This window comes from Seriola aureovittata, chromosome 12 (genome assembly GCF_021018895.1).
Source record: "Seriola aureovittata isolate HTS-2021-v1 ecotype China chromosome 12, ASM2101889v1, whole genome shotgun sequence".
In the NCBI taxonomy this organism is placed as follows: Eukaryota; Metazoa; Chordata; class Actinopteri; order Carangiformes; family Carangidae; genus Seriola; species Seriola aureovittata.
The window spans coordinates 10,933,804-10,947,920 of record NC_079375.1 but is presented as its reverse complement, the minus strand read 5'-3'; the positions used below and the strand labels follow the sequence as shown (position 1 = coordinate 10,947,920).

Sequence of the window (14,117 nt, the reverse complement as noted above, 5' to 3'; positions counted from 1 at the left end):
TGCATGCACATATGCATCGCCCTCTGGTTAGTCTCCAGGCGGCTGTCATGACACTCCCAGTTGACGTCCGTCCCACTCCACCAGTCTCACGACTTTTGAGGAAAAGATAAAAAAAAAAAAACATTTGTCCGCCATATTTTGTCCAGTATCTACACAAACACGCACACACACACGCACACACGCACACACACACACACACACACACACACACACATGCACACATATACAGTACATATGGCTGGTATGTTCATGGAAAGAACACAAGATGCTTCCCCATCATTTTATTGTTCTTTCTTACCATCTGTCTTTCCTCATATTAATTTTAGTTTTGCTGTTTTCTTGTATTGTAGAATGCAAGTCATCAAAGACTCTGTGGTATGGAGAGAAATATTTTACAGTTGTGTATGACAGCTTGTCTGTAATTCATGGGATTCACAAATGCATTGTCCAGTACACAGTTTAACAATAAATATGAATATGAATAAATATCCACACACAACTGTAACCAGGTCCACACATGTCAGGCGATCTGTGCACATCTAATAATCTGTAAATCAGTGCAAAAGAAAATTTTTAGATGCACAGGAAGCTTTTCAAAATCAAATTTTATTAGATTTATGAACTTCAAGTTGAACATACAGTATATATGTAAAACACTGGTATTTATTCAAGTTGCAATGTATTTATTTGGAAATTTAGTTGTGCATTTTTTGTGGATTAGACCAAGCACCATCAAATACCCACAAATCATCGTACTTATTTATAAAACTTGAAGATCATATGACATTTATTTGTCACCAATGTTGAGACTAATTTCTCTCCCTACTCGGAGAACAGAACATGGGTGGAGAGTGTTTGCTTGTTGTCTGCTCACTGACAAGAGGTTTTTGCATAAATACCACGGCCTCTGTTTATACCCGGCCATTTCATGTGTCATTAGTGGATTATATATGGATATGGATTATCCACTTAGTGTTAAAAAGGCAACCAAAAATTATCCTCTTAAAAATGCATCCAAGACAAGACACATTAGGAAAAGATCTGACTGCCTAAAACATTTCAAGAGGTTATTCAAATGTAAATCATGATCCATCTCTGCAAGCTGCGAATGAAAAACCAAAACTCCTCTTAACGCCTCGCATCATGTGATGTTGCTGTCCAGGAATCTTGAACCTCAGATTAACAAGCAGTGAGAGGCTCCACTGGACAGTATTCGCTTCCACTGCATCTACCACTGACTGTTAGAAAGGGAAAAGGGATTGTTGTTATTATTAGCTATTTCCTGTGTGGGTAGACGTTTTTATTTGATGTCATGTCACAAAATGTTGTGCCTGTCCTAGTGTATGAACACAGACTTTAAGGGACTTTTTGTTCTCTTCCTAAAATAATATGGACAAGCCAATCCCAACTTCCTTTGTAGTTGTACTGGATATGATAGGGTGTTTTCAAACCCATATTTGGTTTGCTCTGTTCCAAATCATTGGATAAGTTGCCATATCAGGTCAGACCTCAATTCATTCTCCATCTCGCTGTTAATGTATGTTGATTTTGCTCATCAGCACATCCTTGTATACCAGGCTATGGGAGCCCTAAAGCTCAGATTTGTCAAGTGCACCTTATAGTAAGGTCAGATAGAGGTCTGGGTCTGCTGTGTTCAGATCTTCTTAAATGAATCGTACCAAGTGGGAAAATTAGCCAGACTAACTTTAAAAAGCCTTTAAATTAGTGTTAAAGTTACTCAAGCTAGCATTTAAAAAAATCAAATAGCTGTGTCATTTTCAAATAATGATAATACCTTCCAATAAATGCTGTACAAAGACAAAACTGTGGTTAGAAGCGATATTCTTGTGTTAAAAGTGAGTTCTGATGTGGGTTCTCACTTTACTCTCTGAAAGTTTGAGCTCAGTTTGCACAAAAAGGGAAATGGATATCTTCCTGCGCTTTTTTTTTTTTAAACCAAAAAACTAATATCTCTTTGTTCCAAAAAAAAAAACAACACAGCAAAATTTCCATGGAATTTAATCCTGTTTGACAGAAGTGGAGCAGGTAACTGAGGCTGCAAATGAAACCTGTTGTTTGTTTATGCGATTCTATTTCTTTTGTAATAACAAAGTCATTTAAAATGCGACATCTGAAGCCTGTGAAATATAATTTCTTCTTGTCACCTGTCCTCAACTGCTCCCTCATAACGTCTCTCCCCTCTCACCTTCTCTCCCATCTCTTCCTCTCTCCTCTCCCGCAGGCTGCCCTACGCAGGCTACTTTGGTGGAGTTTCAGGCCTCAGTAAAAAACAGTTTCTGAAGATCAACGGCTTCCCCAACGAGTACTGGGGCTGGGGAGGAGAGGACGACGACATCTATAATAGGTAAGTGTGGAAATATATCGCACAAGCTTTTTCATTTTTCAGAAAGGCAATAAAGTTTGAACAACTAAAACTAAACTTAATTACTTGTCAAGAGTAGCATTTTGCAACAAGTACACCACACAGAATATACCATCTGTCAGGGTTATGTTTGGTTGTCTGTTTGGAATAAAATCCTTGTCAGACCACCAGCTGCAGCGCAGGCACACACACACAACCACACACAACCACACACACACACACACACACACACACACACACACACACACACACACACACACACACAACCAACCACACACACACAGTCACGCACATGCACACAAATATGCACAGTATTTCAGCCTCTACTGGCGACTGTAGCGGTAAAATGTGGTGAATCAAGTCTCTGAAAGTGACACTGAAGTTCTGCATGGAGTGGGTGATTTATTATCAGCATTCGGAGAAGGAGAATGACTCGTAAATAATTTAACCATTTGAAGCACTTGAGAAGCAGCTTTAAATGAATCGCTTAAGCTCAGTAATGATATTGCTGTGGAAGTGAGCTGAAGTCAAACCTGGAAGAAGGATATCTGCTTGACAGGAACACAGAAAGTTGAGTGAAGACTGCTTAAATCCGTGGAAACACTTACAGGGCCAAGGGCCATTAGTTTAATTTATCATCTACTCGGATGGTTGTTTGGACTGAAAAGTGTTTAATTATCTGGTGAACTTATGATCTGACTATTAAACAAATGATGACTGCAATAATGCATCATCCATCTGTTTTTGTACTATAGGAATACAATAAATAAGGTTTAAGTTTGATAGCATGAAAATATGGTACTGAAACTTTTCATGGCACCTGAATGACAAATGAAGTTATATATATATATATATATATATATATATATATATATATATATATATATATATTCCCTGATAGCCGCTCAAGTACACATGTTACCTTCGCCACTCACATCAACAAACAGGACATGTCTGCTTCATATCACTGCAATAAACTGAAATAAACATTTAAGGTCACGTAAAGATTTTCACAAATGAGAAAATTTCTTTCAGTCACATAAACACAGCCGTTTGCTTTCAGAGATCGAGGCTTGAGTACACTAATTATAAACACACACAAAGCTACACACACTCAAACAGCAGGACAAAATGCGACCTCCATCTTTATTGTATCTCTATTCTTCACTATCTGTTTTTTTCTTTTTCTGTGCCTGTGTCCCGCTGTCACTCTCACACTGTGAAGCTTATCTTTCTCCTCTCGGTGTAATAGCATTATGAGAGAACTGAAACTATATAATATAAAAATGACATTTGAAAATTGCTGGGGTTTTTTTTTTTTTTTTTAGAATGGACTGTGTCTGTCAACACAGTATTCAAGAGATTACAGCTGTTTGTCAGCGTCTGGCAAGATGCGATAAAAGAGTTCTATGTGTGGTTCACCGCGCAGTCATGTTGTGTGTGCATGTGTGTGTGTGCGCAATTATGTGTCTAAGGATGACAGATAAAGTTAAACCTCAAACTTTTTATTGGATGATAGCTGCACTAGGCCATTAGATGCTGTTGATTTCCCTCAAGATATTTTCTGCTCTCCAACTGAGCAATTTCAGCTTCTATGAAATGTGAAGTGACATGCAGGAACATCATTAAAATCACAGTCAAAAAAAAAAAAAAAAAGAAGTTTAGACCTTGACTTCTGCTACTCAAATTCACTTCAATTTTCAAATTTCTATTGTAAATCTCTACTAAAATATTCATGTGAAATGATTTGTTTTTTTATGTATTTCATTGAATAAGATACAAACTGAACAAACAAAATGACATCCTGATGAGATATGAATCAAAGAGCAAGAGCTGTAGTCTTAAATAATTGAAATGATGGCTAATTGAATTGTCTTCATTTTCCACGACTGTTTGGGGTCGGTTGCTTTAACGATATCAGTGGGGCATCCTGGTGCCGTAGCGGTTTAGATGCCATCCATGCAGTTCCTGCAGTGTGTCCCTGGAGTCCATCTTAGGGCATTTGATGCATGTCATCCGCCATCGCTCTCTCCCTCATCTTCTGTCAGCTGTGTACCAGAGATTTTCAGACTGTGATACACATATTTCTTTCTTTTAGATTCAGTGTAACTTACAGTTTTCAGGGATATCATTATCTCCGATGTCCGTAACAAATAAACATCCTTAATTTAAATCATAGAAAAAAAAAATACGATCCCTAAAACTAAATAGTTTGCCTGAGAATCATCACGTCTGTACAAACCTAGATAGTCAGTCGATGTTTCAGGTTGAGGGAAAGTGAGTGCACCAAAAAAAGTTTTATTTTCCAACCAACATCAGCAAAGATACTTGGGTGCAACAAAGGTGAACAGCTGACTGTGCAGGAGAGTTCGCAACATATTGAAAATACAGATAGTGACAGTGGAGAAGTTGGCTGTGCTGCAGGAGTTGTTTGAGAAGTTTCTCTGGACATTTTGATACTTTTTTCTTTTCCTTTTTTTCTACCTGAGTTGTGAATCCAAGCAGACTACACTATAAGCCAACAGGCAGTGAGTGTTTGACTGTCAAAGTTTAGATCTGCATTGCATTGACATCACATCCAATAATTTGATAACGTTTGAAAAAGGCTGAGTGGCAGCATTGACCATTAAAACCACTTTTGGCTTCAGTTAATACAAGAGCTGAAATTAATGTAAACAAATATCTGGAGGAGAAAATGCAACGTGTTCCAAAGCTAAAGACTATTTCTTTTCCAGATGTTGGTGGAGACCAATCTGAAGCCCTGTAAATGGTGGCCAGAAACCCAATGGGACGTTCATGTTACTCAGTGTCAGGTGGATGTGCACATGGGAAGTTGTTTGCGAACAAACTTTACTCACATTTGCTCACTCGAGGTCAAAAAATGCTTTAAGAGGTATTTTAGCAGCTGGTTTAAGTTTCTGCTGGCAGGAGCATTTTTATAACAAGAAGAGAGAAGTTGGCATGAGCCACAGTGATCAGTTTGATGCACCATCTTCAGAGGCTTTACACAGAACCCAAAGTTAAAACTTGAACTGCTACACAGATCTTACACAGCATCTCTCAGGGATTTGTCTTGCTTCAGATAGACGATATATGGACAACTATAATATCTTGGTGCTAGAAGAAAGTAACAGTAGAAATGACTATAAATGTTCCTCAGAATATGGTGTACACGTTATCTTATTTCTTTATATGCATTCCTACAACTTGTACATTTATCGCTGTAGCGGGGCAATCAAACGACACACCTTCAGTTACATTGACTTGTAAAGGGTTGTGCAGTGAAATTGTGAAAATTCCCAAAGTCGATCTTATAATGAATTTAAGAAATAAATAAAAACACTGGCAGAAACAAGCAAATAGAGCTGAGCGTGAAGGTTGTGTATTGCTCCACTCCAAGGCTCACCACCACCGCCACCCCCACCCCACACTTTGCACCTTCGCTTTTCAGGGCTGGCTTCTTTTAAATCCTTTCATGTAGCAATGTGAAGGGAAATGCCCTTGAAAACACACTTGGACAAGCTGTGGGAAGAAGACACTGTGTGGATTCAGCTGAAGCTATCAAAGCAAGCAAAATAGTCTCCTACCCACTTTTCTCATGTAAAATCTTGTCATTTCATCTTTGTGGATTTTTAGCTGCGTCTTCAGGGATGGAAAAGTCTGTCATTCCACTACTTTTTATATTCAGACTGAAATGTCTCAACAACCATTGGATGGATTGCTACAGAATTTATTACAGATGTCCATGTTCCCCAGAGGACGAATCCTACTGACTTTGCTGATCCCGCGATTTTGCCTCTGGTTCTCTTTCACGGTTCCCAGAGGGTGAATCTTAATGACTTTGGTGATCCCCCCGACTTTTCCTCCGGCACCAGCATGAGCTTGACTTTTGTGGTTTTGAGTGAAATGCCTCAAATACTGTTGGATGGACTCCATGAAGTTCGGTACGGACATTCAATGTAATAACTTTGATTATCTCTTCGCTTCCTGTACAGCACCAACATCAGGTCCATTACTTTACCTGCAGAACTACGCAGTAACATTCCCATCAGCCTTTGGTGGACTTGTTCAGTGCTGCTTAGCAAATGATTACATGCTAACAAGCCCAGCTGTGATGGGGAGCAAAATCAGCATTAGGCATGCTGACACTGTCATTTAGCTCAAAGCAACGCAGTTCCTTTTTACAGCCTCATGGGGTCTCTAGCATTGCTGTAGACTCTTATTATTGTACCCTGTTATTTAAATCCTAAAAGTATGTTCCATAACTCCATATATTTTTGATTAATCTTAGCGTAGCATAAAATGTGCCCACTGCCTGGCCCTATGGCAGCAGACAAACAAACACAGATTTTCCCTTCAGGGATCAATAGAGAATTATTAGTTTTATTCAGAGGCATTTGCAGGCATCATTTTTTGTGTGATCTGAAGCTGAAAGGATTCTAACAATACAGACTGCAGCAGTGTGCAGAGGGGAGGGTGGAGTCTCCAGTTGAGTGAACTAACAGGCGAGCTGGCTCAGTCTCTCAGGACGGTAAAATGTTTAGAAGAGAGGGGTACGGGGATGGAGAGATAAAAGAGCAGCGGTATAGACTGGCGACCATGAAATCTGCCCCCATGTTTTTCCTGCGTTGTTTAAAGGTGGCAGTTTTGACCGGTTTGAACCCTGCAAGCAGCCTGGTGTCCGGTAAAAGTATTCTTCAACCCACCGCTGAACCTCAATCTGCTCATTCTTTGATAGATGCTCTGGAAAGAGGAGCATCACCTAAATGAGTAAATTGTTCATTCACACTCTACTTCAGCACCCCTCCATCACTCCTCTCCAAACCCCCCCCCCCCCCCCCCCTGCACCTCTTTGCCTTGTCTCCCTCTCTTGCTTCCCTCCAGCAACTTCCTTTTCTCTGCTAGACTAGATGCCACAGACCGTGGCATGGCCGCTGACTGAAATGGGTCCTGCCAGCTTAATACCCGCCCGAGGGAGCAAGCTGCTCCTGCCAGCCAGTGCAGCCCAAGCCTGAGGCGGAGAGCACACATGCCACGTACACAACTGCTAGTGCCACTTGCCCACCCCTGACTAAAAAGTTGGTGGATACTACAGAGAGAAGAAGAAGAAGAGAGAGGAAGGATTTTCTTCCTCAGCATCCTCTCACCCTCTCTGAACATGCAGTAGTAGCCTTGGGTAAAGACTGTGCCTCTCCCCAGGGCTTCCCTGGCAGACCACACTCACTACTTTCCGTGCCTTTCCCCTTCGTCCCTTTAAACCTCCCAGCAGTCCCTTCAACAGAGCCTGAGCCAGCACCATGAACACATGCAGCCACAGCAGCACAAGGACTGCATGTGTTTCTGTGGAGCCTCGACAGTGGCGTAATATTACTTTGGCTCAATACTTTGAGTACGCCAAGGCTTTGATAAGTTCAACCACACTTCCAGGTTTGGGTCAGTCTCCAGTCTCCCTCGGGGTCAGGTCAGCAAACACGGTCAAGTGTTTTAAATCTCATCTTTTGACATATGTTTTTTTTATTGATGCCCTCACTTGTGCTTGAACCCAGTAATATAATAATTGCAGGTAAATTTTTGGAAATCAGTAGCCTATGTTAAATTAATTAAATTATTAATTAACTGATGCAGGAGGTAAAATAGGGTTTTCAGTTATTTCTATAAAAATATAAAGCAAATAAAAATACATGATTTTCTTTCAGTTTCCTGTACTTTACTTTAATTCTCAGGACATTATTATTATATTGCTGCTGTTTTTGACCGTGACTGCTTGTTAACTGATGCTGCATAATGTTGCTGCTGGAGTTGGTGTTAGGGTCTATTAGGGTCTGTTCAGGTCGGCCGCATTTTAGATCAGGTGTAATTATCCTCAGGTGTAGTTGGATCAGATGTGACTGCACTCAAATCGCCTTTGGATCAGGCCTCTTTTTTATTTGAAAACTAATTTATGCATGCACTTCTGGGTTGGTTTTCGAGGGGCCAGTTCTAGCGATCAGGCCCAACATTTTGGACCCGTGAAGACCTCTAGTAAGGAGAGGTGCGAGAGCTGTGACTGGCCAAGAATACAAATAGCTTTTCTTGGATCCCTCGTCACTCATTCGTTGCCCATTGCAGGTGGTCCGCGATGCACATCTGTGTCTACACAGGATGTGTTCAGGCACAGCACTGAGTGTAGGTCACCTGCATTATGGCAGCGCTCAGAGACCAATACGCAGTCACTGTAGTTACATGTGTAAGACAGAACTTGTCTATGATTCGGAATGCATTTACACAGGTTTAGCGCAAATCAAAAACGAGCCATTACCCGACCTGTGTAGAGCACGGGATTAGTTAATAGGGTTAATAGCAGTGCCTGTGTTCTTTACAGTCACATGCATGGCTGAAACGTGTCCTGTGTTGACACGACGCTACACTTAAGAGACAGTCCTACCGGTAGCATTCTTTCTTTGAATTACACGAGGTTCAACAACATTTCTCAGCTCTGAATCAAAAGATTTTAGAATTGATTTGAACTGCTACAAGTACCAAAGGGTCAGGGTTTGCCACACCAGGGACTTCCAATTCACTCTGCTCTGATTTGACCATTTAATTATATCAAGCGGTAATTTAGTCAGTCTGTTGTTAAAGTCATTCCAACATGCTCCCTGGACAAATAAAAGCAAGCACCCACAAGTTTTGGCAGGGAGAACTGGTCTCCCTGGGTAAACAGACCAAGCAGGCACATTTTCCTCATGATAGCCAATAATACTATAAATATGACAGTCACAGAGCAGAAGTCAGCATGACACAGTAGAAGGCACCTCCTTCACACTGGAGGAGAATCAATGTAGGGTGAAGATGTGTTGACGGAGGGAAGCAGCAGCAGGCAGCAGCAGCGAACACTAACAGCAGCGTGAATGTGCATAATTTGAAAAATTCAATGCTTTCTGTCCCAGTCTGTTTCAGAAACTCTCAAGACCCAAAAAAAAAAAAAAATCATATCACTCCGATTCTAAAGCATCTCCACTGGCTCCCCGGTGATTGCAGAATGAATTTTAAGAGTTTGCTCCTGGTCTATGAAGCGCTTAAAGGTCTGGCCCCAGACATACTTCCAGTTTATTAGCCCAGCAGGCACCTGAAGTCACATGATAATTTCCTCCAAATTTCCACAATTTAAATCTGTAGATATAGTGTGATAAAGTGTGGAACAGCCTGCCTGTGATTTAAGGTTTGCACACAGTCAACTTTTTAGATGAATTGAGACATTTTTGTTTAATTAAGCTTTTGTTTTGCTGTATGTGTGTGTTTGTACATGCATTCTGTCTCTATTAGTATTAATGTTATAACCTACTTTTTTTTTTTTACTGTTTTATCACAGTGTCAAACTCTTTGACTTGCTTTTGTACGACATTGTGCTTTACAGATTGGCCTAATTGAAACATGTAGTAGAGAGAGGGGAATGTTGTCTCTGCTGGAATCGAAGCGGTTCTTTGATAATAAATTTAAAAATAAAAGGTTCAAGCATAAAAATGTATGGTGCGAAGTTAACTATGACACCGAACGTGAATTTGAGCAATAAAGATCCAAGTACAGAGTCTAAATTCTGTTATTGTATTGTAATAAGATCTGTCGCTTAAATCATTTTACTTTTGGAAACTGGGTCAATTTATGGGCGATCAGCTGTGGCGCCATGATTTGGATTTACTACAACTCTGATTTGTGGCCTTGACTGGATTCTCCTCCTTCAGAACAGCATCCAAGGCTCATGGGTATTTTATTATTCAGAGCTTGTCCATCATGCTGGACAAAATGTGATCTCTTGATTAAAATGTGTGGTCTTAACAAAGACTTCCTCACACTGATATTCTGTTTAAATTCAGGGTCAGAATCAGGTTCGAATAATGTTGGATATCGTCTTTTAGATGTGGTATGTCAAAGGAGGGTTGGAGAACATTATTTGGCTCCTGGCCAAATAATATAGCGAACTGTGAATAATGCTACTGTTTCGTTAATGAACCCCAACCAGCCTGTTTCATCAGAGCAAAGTGCGGAGCTGTGGAATCGCAATGACTTTTGGTGAACCCCTAAAGAGTCGTGTGTCAGGTGTTGAGAGTATTATAAATTATATTTTCTATAACTCCACCTATGTCCACCAACATACATGCGTTACTGAGAAATAAGACAACAGATTCGAGGCCCTGTGGGATCCTTACATTTCTACTGCAACTGCATGTATCCTAACCAGTGATCCGAGACGTGTACAGTTACAGCATGTGACTTTCCCAGTGAAGGCTAGATCTTCAAAACTGGATACAACACAGCCTGCTCGAACCCACCCACCAAGTATAATGAGGGATGCGCTAATAGAAAGAGTGAGGAGAGAGAAAGAGAGAGAGAGAGAACGAGGGAGAGGGAGGGGTAGGAAAAAGAGGAACGTGCTCAAGGAAATGAGAAGCAAGAGCAGGGAGTGGAGTTGTGGAAGGAGGAGAAGGAGGGAGGGGAGGGTAAAAGAGGAGTTAAGAGAAATGAGGCACTGAGTGGAAGGTATGGTCCGACAGAACAGGCACAGTCAGCAGCTGCTGGTACACGAAATGCACGTGCAATGAAGCAGTGGAGCACAAACCTGTCGAAAAAGTGACCCAACCTTTATGTACTTGTTTGTAAATCTTTTTAATGTGACATCCAGTAAGTGGTATTAACCTGAGGCAGGTTCACTGGAAACTTGTTTTAACCGACTGTCATCAATAATTTTATTTTAGCAATGAGTCAAATCACTGTGTAATGTAAAAGATGTTGATTTCTTTCTGTTTTATTTGTTTTGGGCTACGTTTGTTAGTCTTTCGGGGAAACTGATGGATGTTGCACCTGTTTATGAACAAATTTTCACTCCTACTACATAATTCCCTCCTTTTTTTCCCTTAAAAACTAGAAAATAACGAGGTGGTGCTCATTAGCCGTAGCAAGAAACACATCTTCCATTTTCCTTATAGTTAGTACCAGATTGTGTAGACCTTTCTTGGAAATATGTTTATAATTTACTGCTAAATAGCAGCTAGTTTAAAAAAAAATAAAATTATAAAGAAAGTTTCCATGAAATTGGCCGGCCATAAAATGAAGCATTACTCTTAAATCTTGCAGGAGAGCATAAGATTAGGTCTTAAATATCATATTTATACTCCTTTCCAGAACATTTTCCCCCATGTCCCCGATGGGATTCTGTACATTTCTGATATTACACTGATTTTTGTTTATTAGCTTTCAGGTTGTTTATCCACCTTACATCTGTGCTCACACCTCAGACATAAGATTTAAGAGAGCACTTCTCTCATTTTGGTCGGCTACAGTGTCATGAAACAATCCAATTTAAAAAGTTTTCGTTCTTTCAGTTTATGTGTGAAAACACAACAAGCAGAAAGTTGAAGGTTTTTCACTCTTGCATCAGCCAGATGTGTTCCCACTGAGAGAAAAATATTTCTTTTCTCCCCCTTCTCACACCCACACACCTCACTTTTCTATTACTTTCTCTCTGCTCTGCATCTTCCAAACCGTCCACACACAATCACCACCGCCTACTCCTCCTCCTCCTCCTCCTCTGCCTCCGCCTCCTCCTCCTCTCCCATCTCATTTCTGCAGGAAGAGAGAACTGAGGCAGGACATCGGACTTAGCTCCCAGTTCTCCTCCACTCCATTGCTTTAATGCAATTAACTCCACTGGTGGGAATAAGAGAGAAGAGCTGGAGAAATTCCTTATTAATCCAATCAAATAGGTCCATGGTCTGTGTTTGTGTGTGTGTGTGTGTGTGTGTGTGTGTGTGTGTGTGTGTGTGTGTGTGTGTGTCTCTACCCCACACACACACAGTCCTCCTCTGCCTTGGGCTGCAAATAAAACTGTTCATGGTAGATCATTTGAGCAGGCAGATATTTTCCTAAGGAGAGAGAAGTGCTGGACAGTTCACTCTATTTCACAAAATTAGGAGCTTTTCGAATGGACAAGATGCTTTTATTAGTGAAGTAGGCTATGCCGCTTAATGGATGCACTGCAGTGCATCTGCAGCTGCGTGTATATGGAACCTTTTATTCCACTAACAACCAGAGTAAGAGTTCAAATGGAATAAAACTACTTTATTTAAAATTTGAACTGATAAGATTTCAGTCCTGACAAACACACAGCATTCCCTTCGCAATAAAAGGCATCCCGTGTTAAATGCTTTTAATGTGAAGTAGCAGCAGTAACACTACATTAGATGCTGCACTATTTCCTGCCAATCTCTTGTGTATGAATTTAATCCAGAACCAAAAAAAAGAGATAGTCAGTTGCCATTTATTAGGTACACCTTGCTCAAACTGATGGAGTCAAATACAACAGTCGTGTCCAAAAAAGATTTTTGTAAATTTTGTGTTCATATAATCCAGTTTTCTTGCTAATATACAGACATCGAACGTCTGTGTCCATCTTAATAAAGGTTGGTGGACTGCGTAAACACCAAGGACAACAATTCAAAGATGTTATTTTTTATAAATTCATTAAAGTGTGAGTCTGTTGCTTTACCCTTATCATGGCGTAACTTTGCAATACTCACCAAGTCTTTGAAAAACACTGTGGCCTCCTTCTCTGTCCATTTTATTCTCTCCATCACGGCTCCCAGTCATTTTCACTTGACTCCCCCCCCCCCCCCCCGAAAAAGTGCTTAAAGGACCCCCACAGTGGGGAATTTTACAGCAGCCACCCACCTGCTGTGTTTCTGTGGAGGTGGCTGCCAAATGTGTCGGCTCCAGATAATATACATCACACAGGAGACGCTGAAGAACTCCATCCTGCAACTCCACTGTGTCCTGTGTCGTGTTCGTTACATAATATTCACACTACGCTGTCACGCCGTGTTACTGCCTACTACTGTCAGAGAAGTGAAAGATAATGCCTGCACCGACGTGCCGTTGCAGTCTGTGTGTGTGTGTGTGTGTGTGTGTGTGTGTGTGTGTGTGTGTGTGTGTGTGTGTGTGAATTTGTGCTCCAGCTGAAGTTTGGTTTTGGTCAAGGGCACAGTTCTCTGCTGTCTACAAGAATAAAGAGAAACTAGTTGATTAGTTACTGCACAGCACATTACCTCACACACATATGCATCCACACATAAACACACAACCCGACAAGGTCACAGCTGAAGTTGGTGTTTTCTTTCAGAACCATACATAACGACCCTGAGCTGCGTTTTTGCTTCATCTCTTTCTGTCCTTTTTCTGAACAAGCATCTTGGACCAGCATTTAATCATCATGCCGACTTTCTTATTGACAGATGCATGAGGCAATGGACAGCTGACCAATCCTCGGGGAACGCTTTTTGAGACTTTGAAAGACGGTTTTGAAAGCAGGCAGAGAAGTTAAGAAATACAAGGCTGTAGCAAAAGATATAGATTTCAAAGAAGCATCGGTGATATTTTACACAAGCGAGCGCACTCTGATCAACTCATGTTTGAGAAGCCGGAAACTGCCTTTTTTCTTTCTCTCTCTCTGAGGATTATTTGCTCCATTGGCAATGATTGACAACAGCTGGGGATGCCATCGCCTCCAAAGCTTTAACATTTCTCACACCGAGAGCTGAGCACAAAGAGCAGATACAGCTTCTAATCGTTTCAACACACAAGCAGATGAACGATTTGGTGTTTTCTTTCTATTCCTTCATCTGCATGTTTGTATTAGCAGTCTGAGTCGCCCCGACACCCACCTGTGCTTTGACTGGAGTTACAGTTCAAGTAGATCCATGAG

General features: G+C 40.9%; 1 protein-coding gene across 2 annotated transcripts in view; it reads left to right on the top strand.

Annotated features, from left to right (window-relative positions):
* b4galt2 (UDP-Gal:betaGlcNAc beta 1,4- galactosyltransferase, polypeptide 2) overlaps positions 1-14,117 on the top strand; it is a 171,540-nt gene that overhangs the window by 136,911 nt on the left and 20,512 nt on the right. For both annotated transcript variants that reach the window (XM_056392507.1, XM_056392508.1), the window contains exon 6: positions 2,243-2,365. In XM_056392507.1, the coding sequence (XP_056248482.1) occupies positions 2,243-2,365 (123 nt within the window). The remainder of the gene's footprint in view (positions 1-2,242; positions 2,366-14,117) is intronic.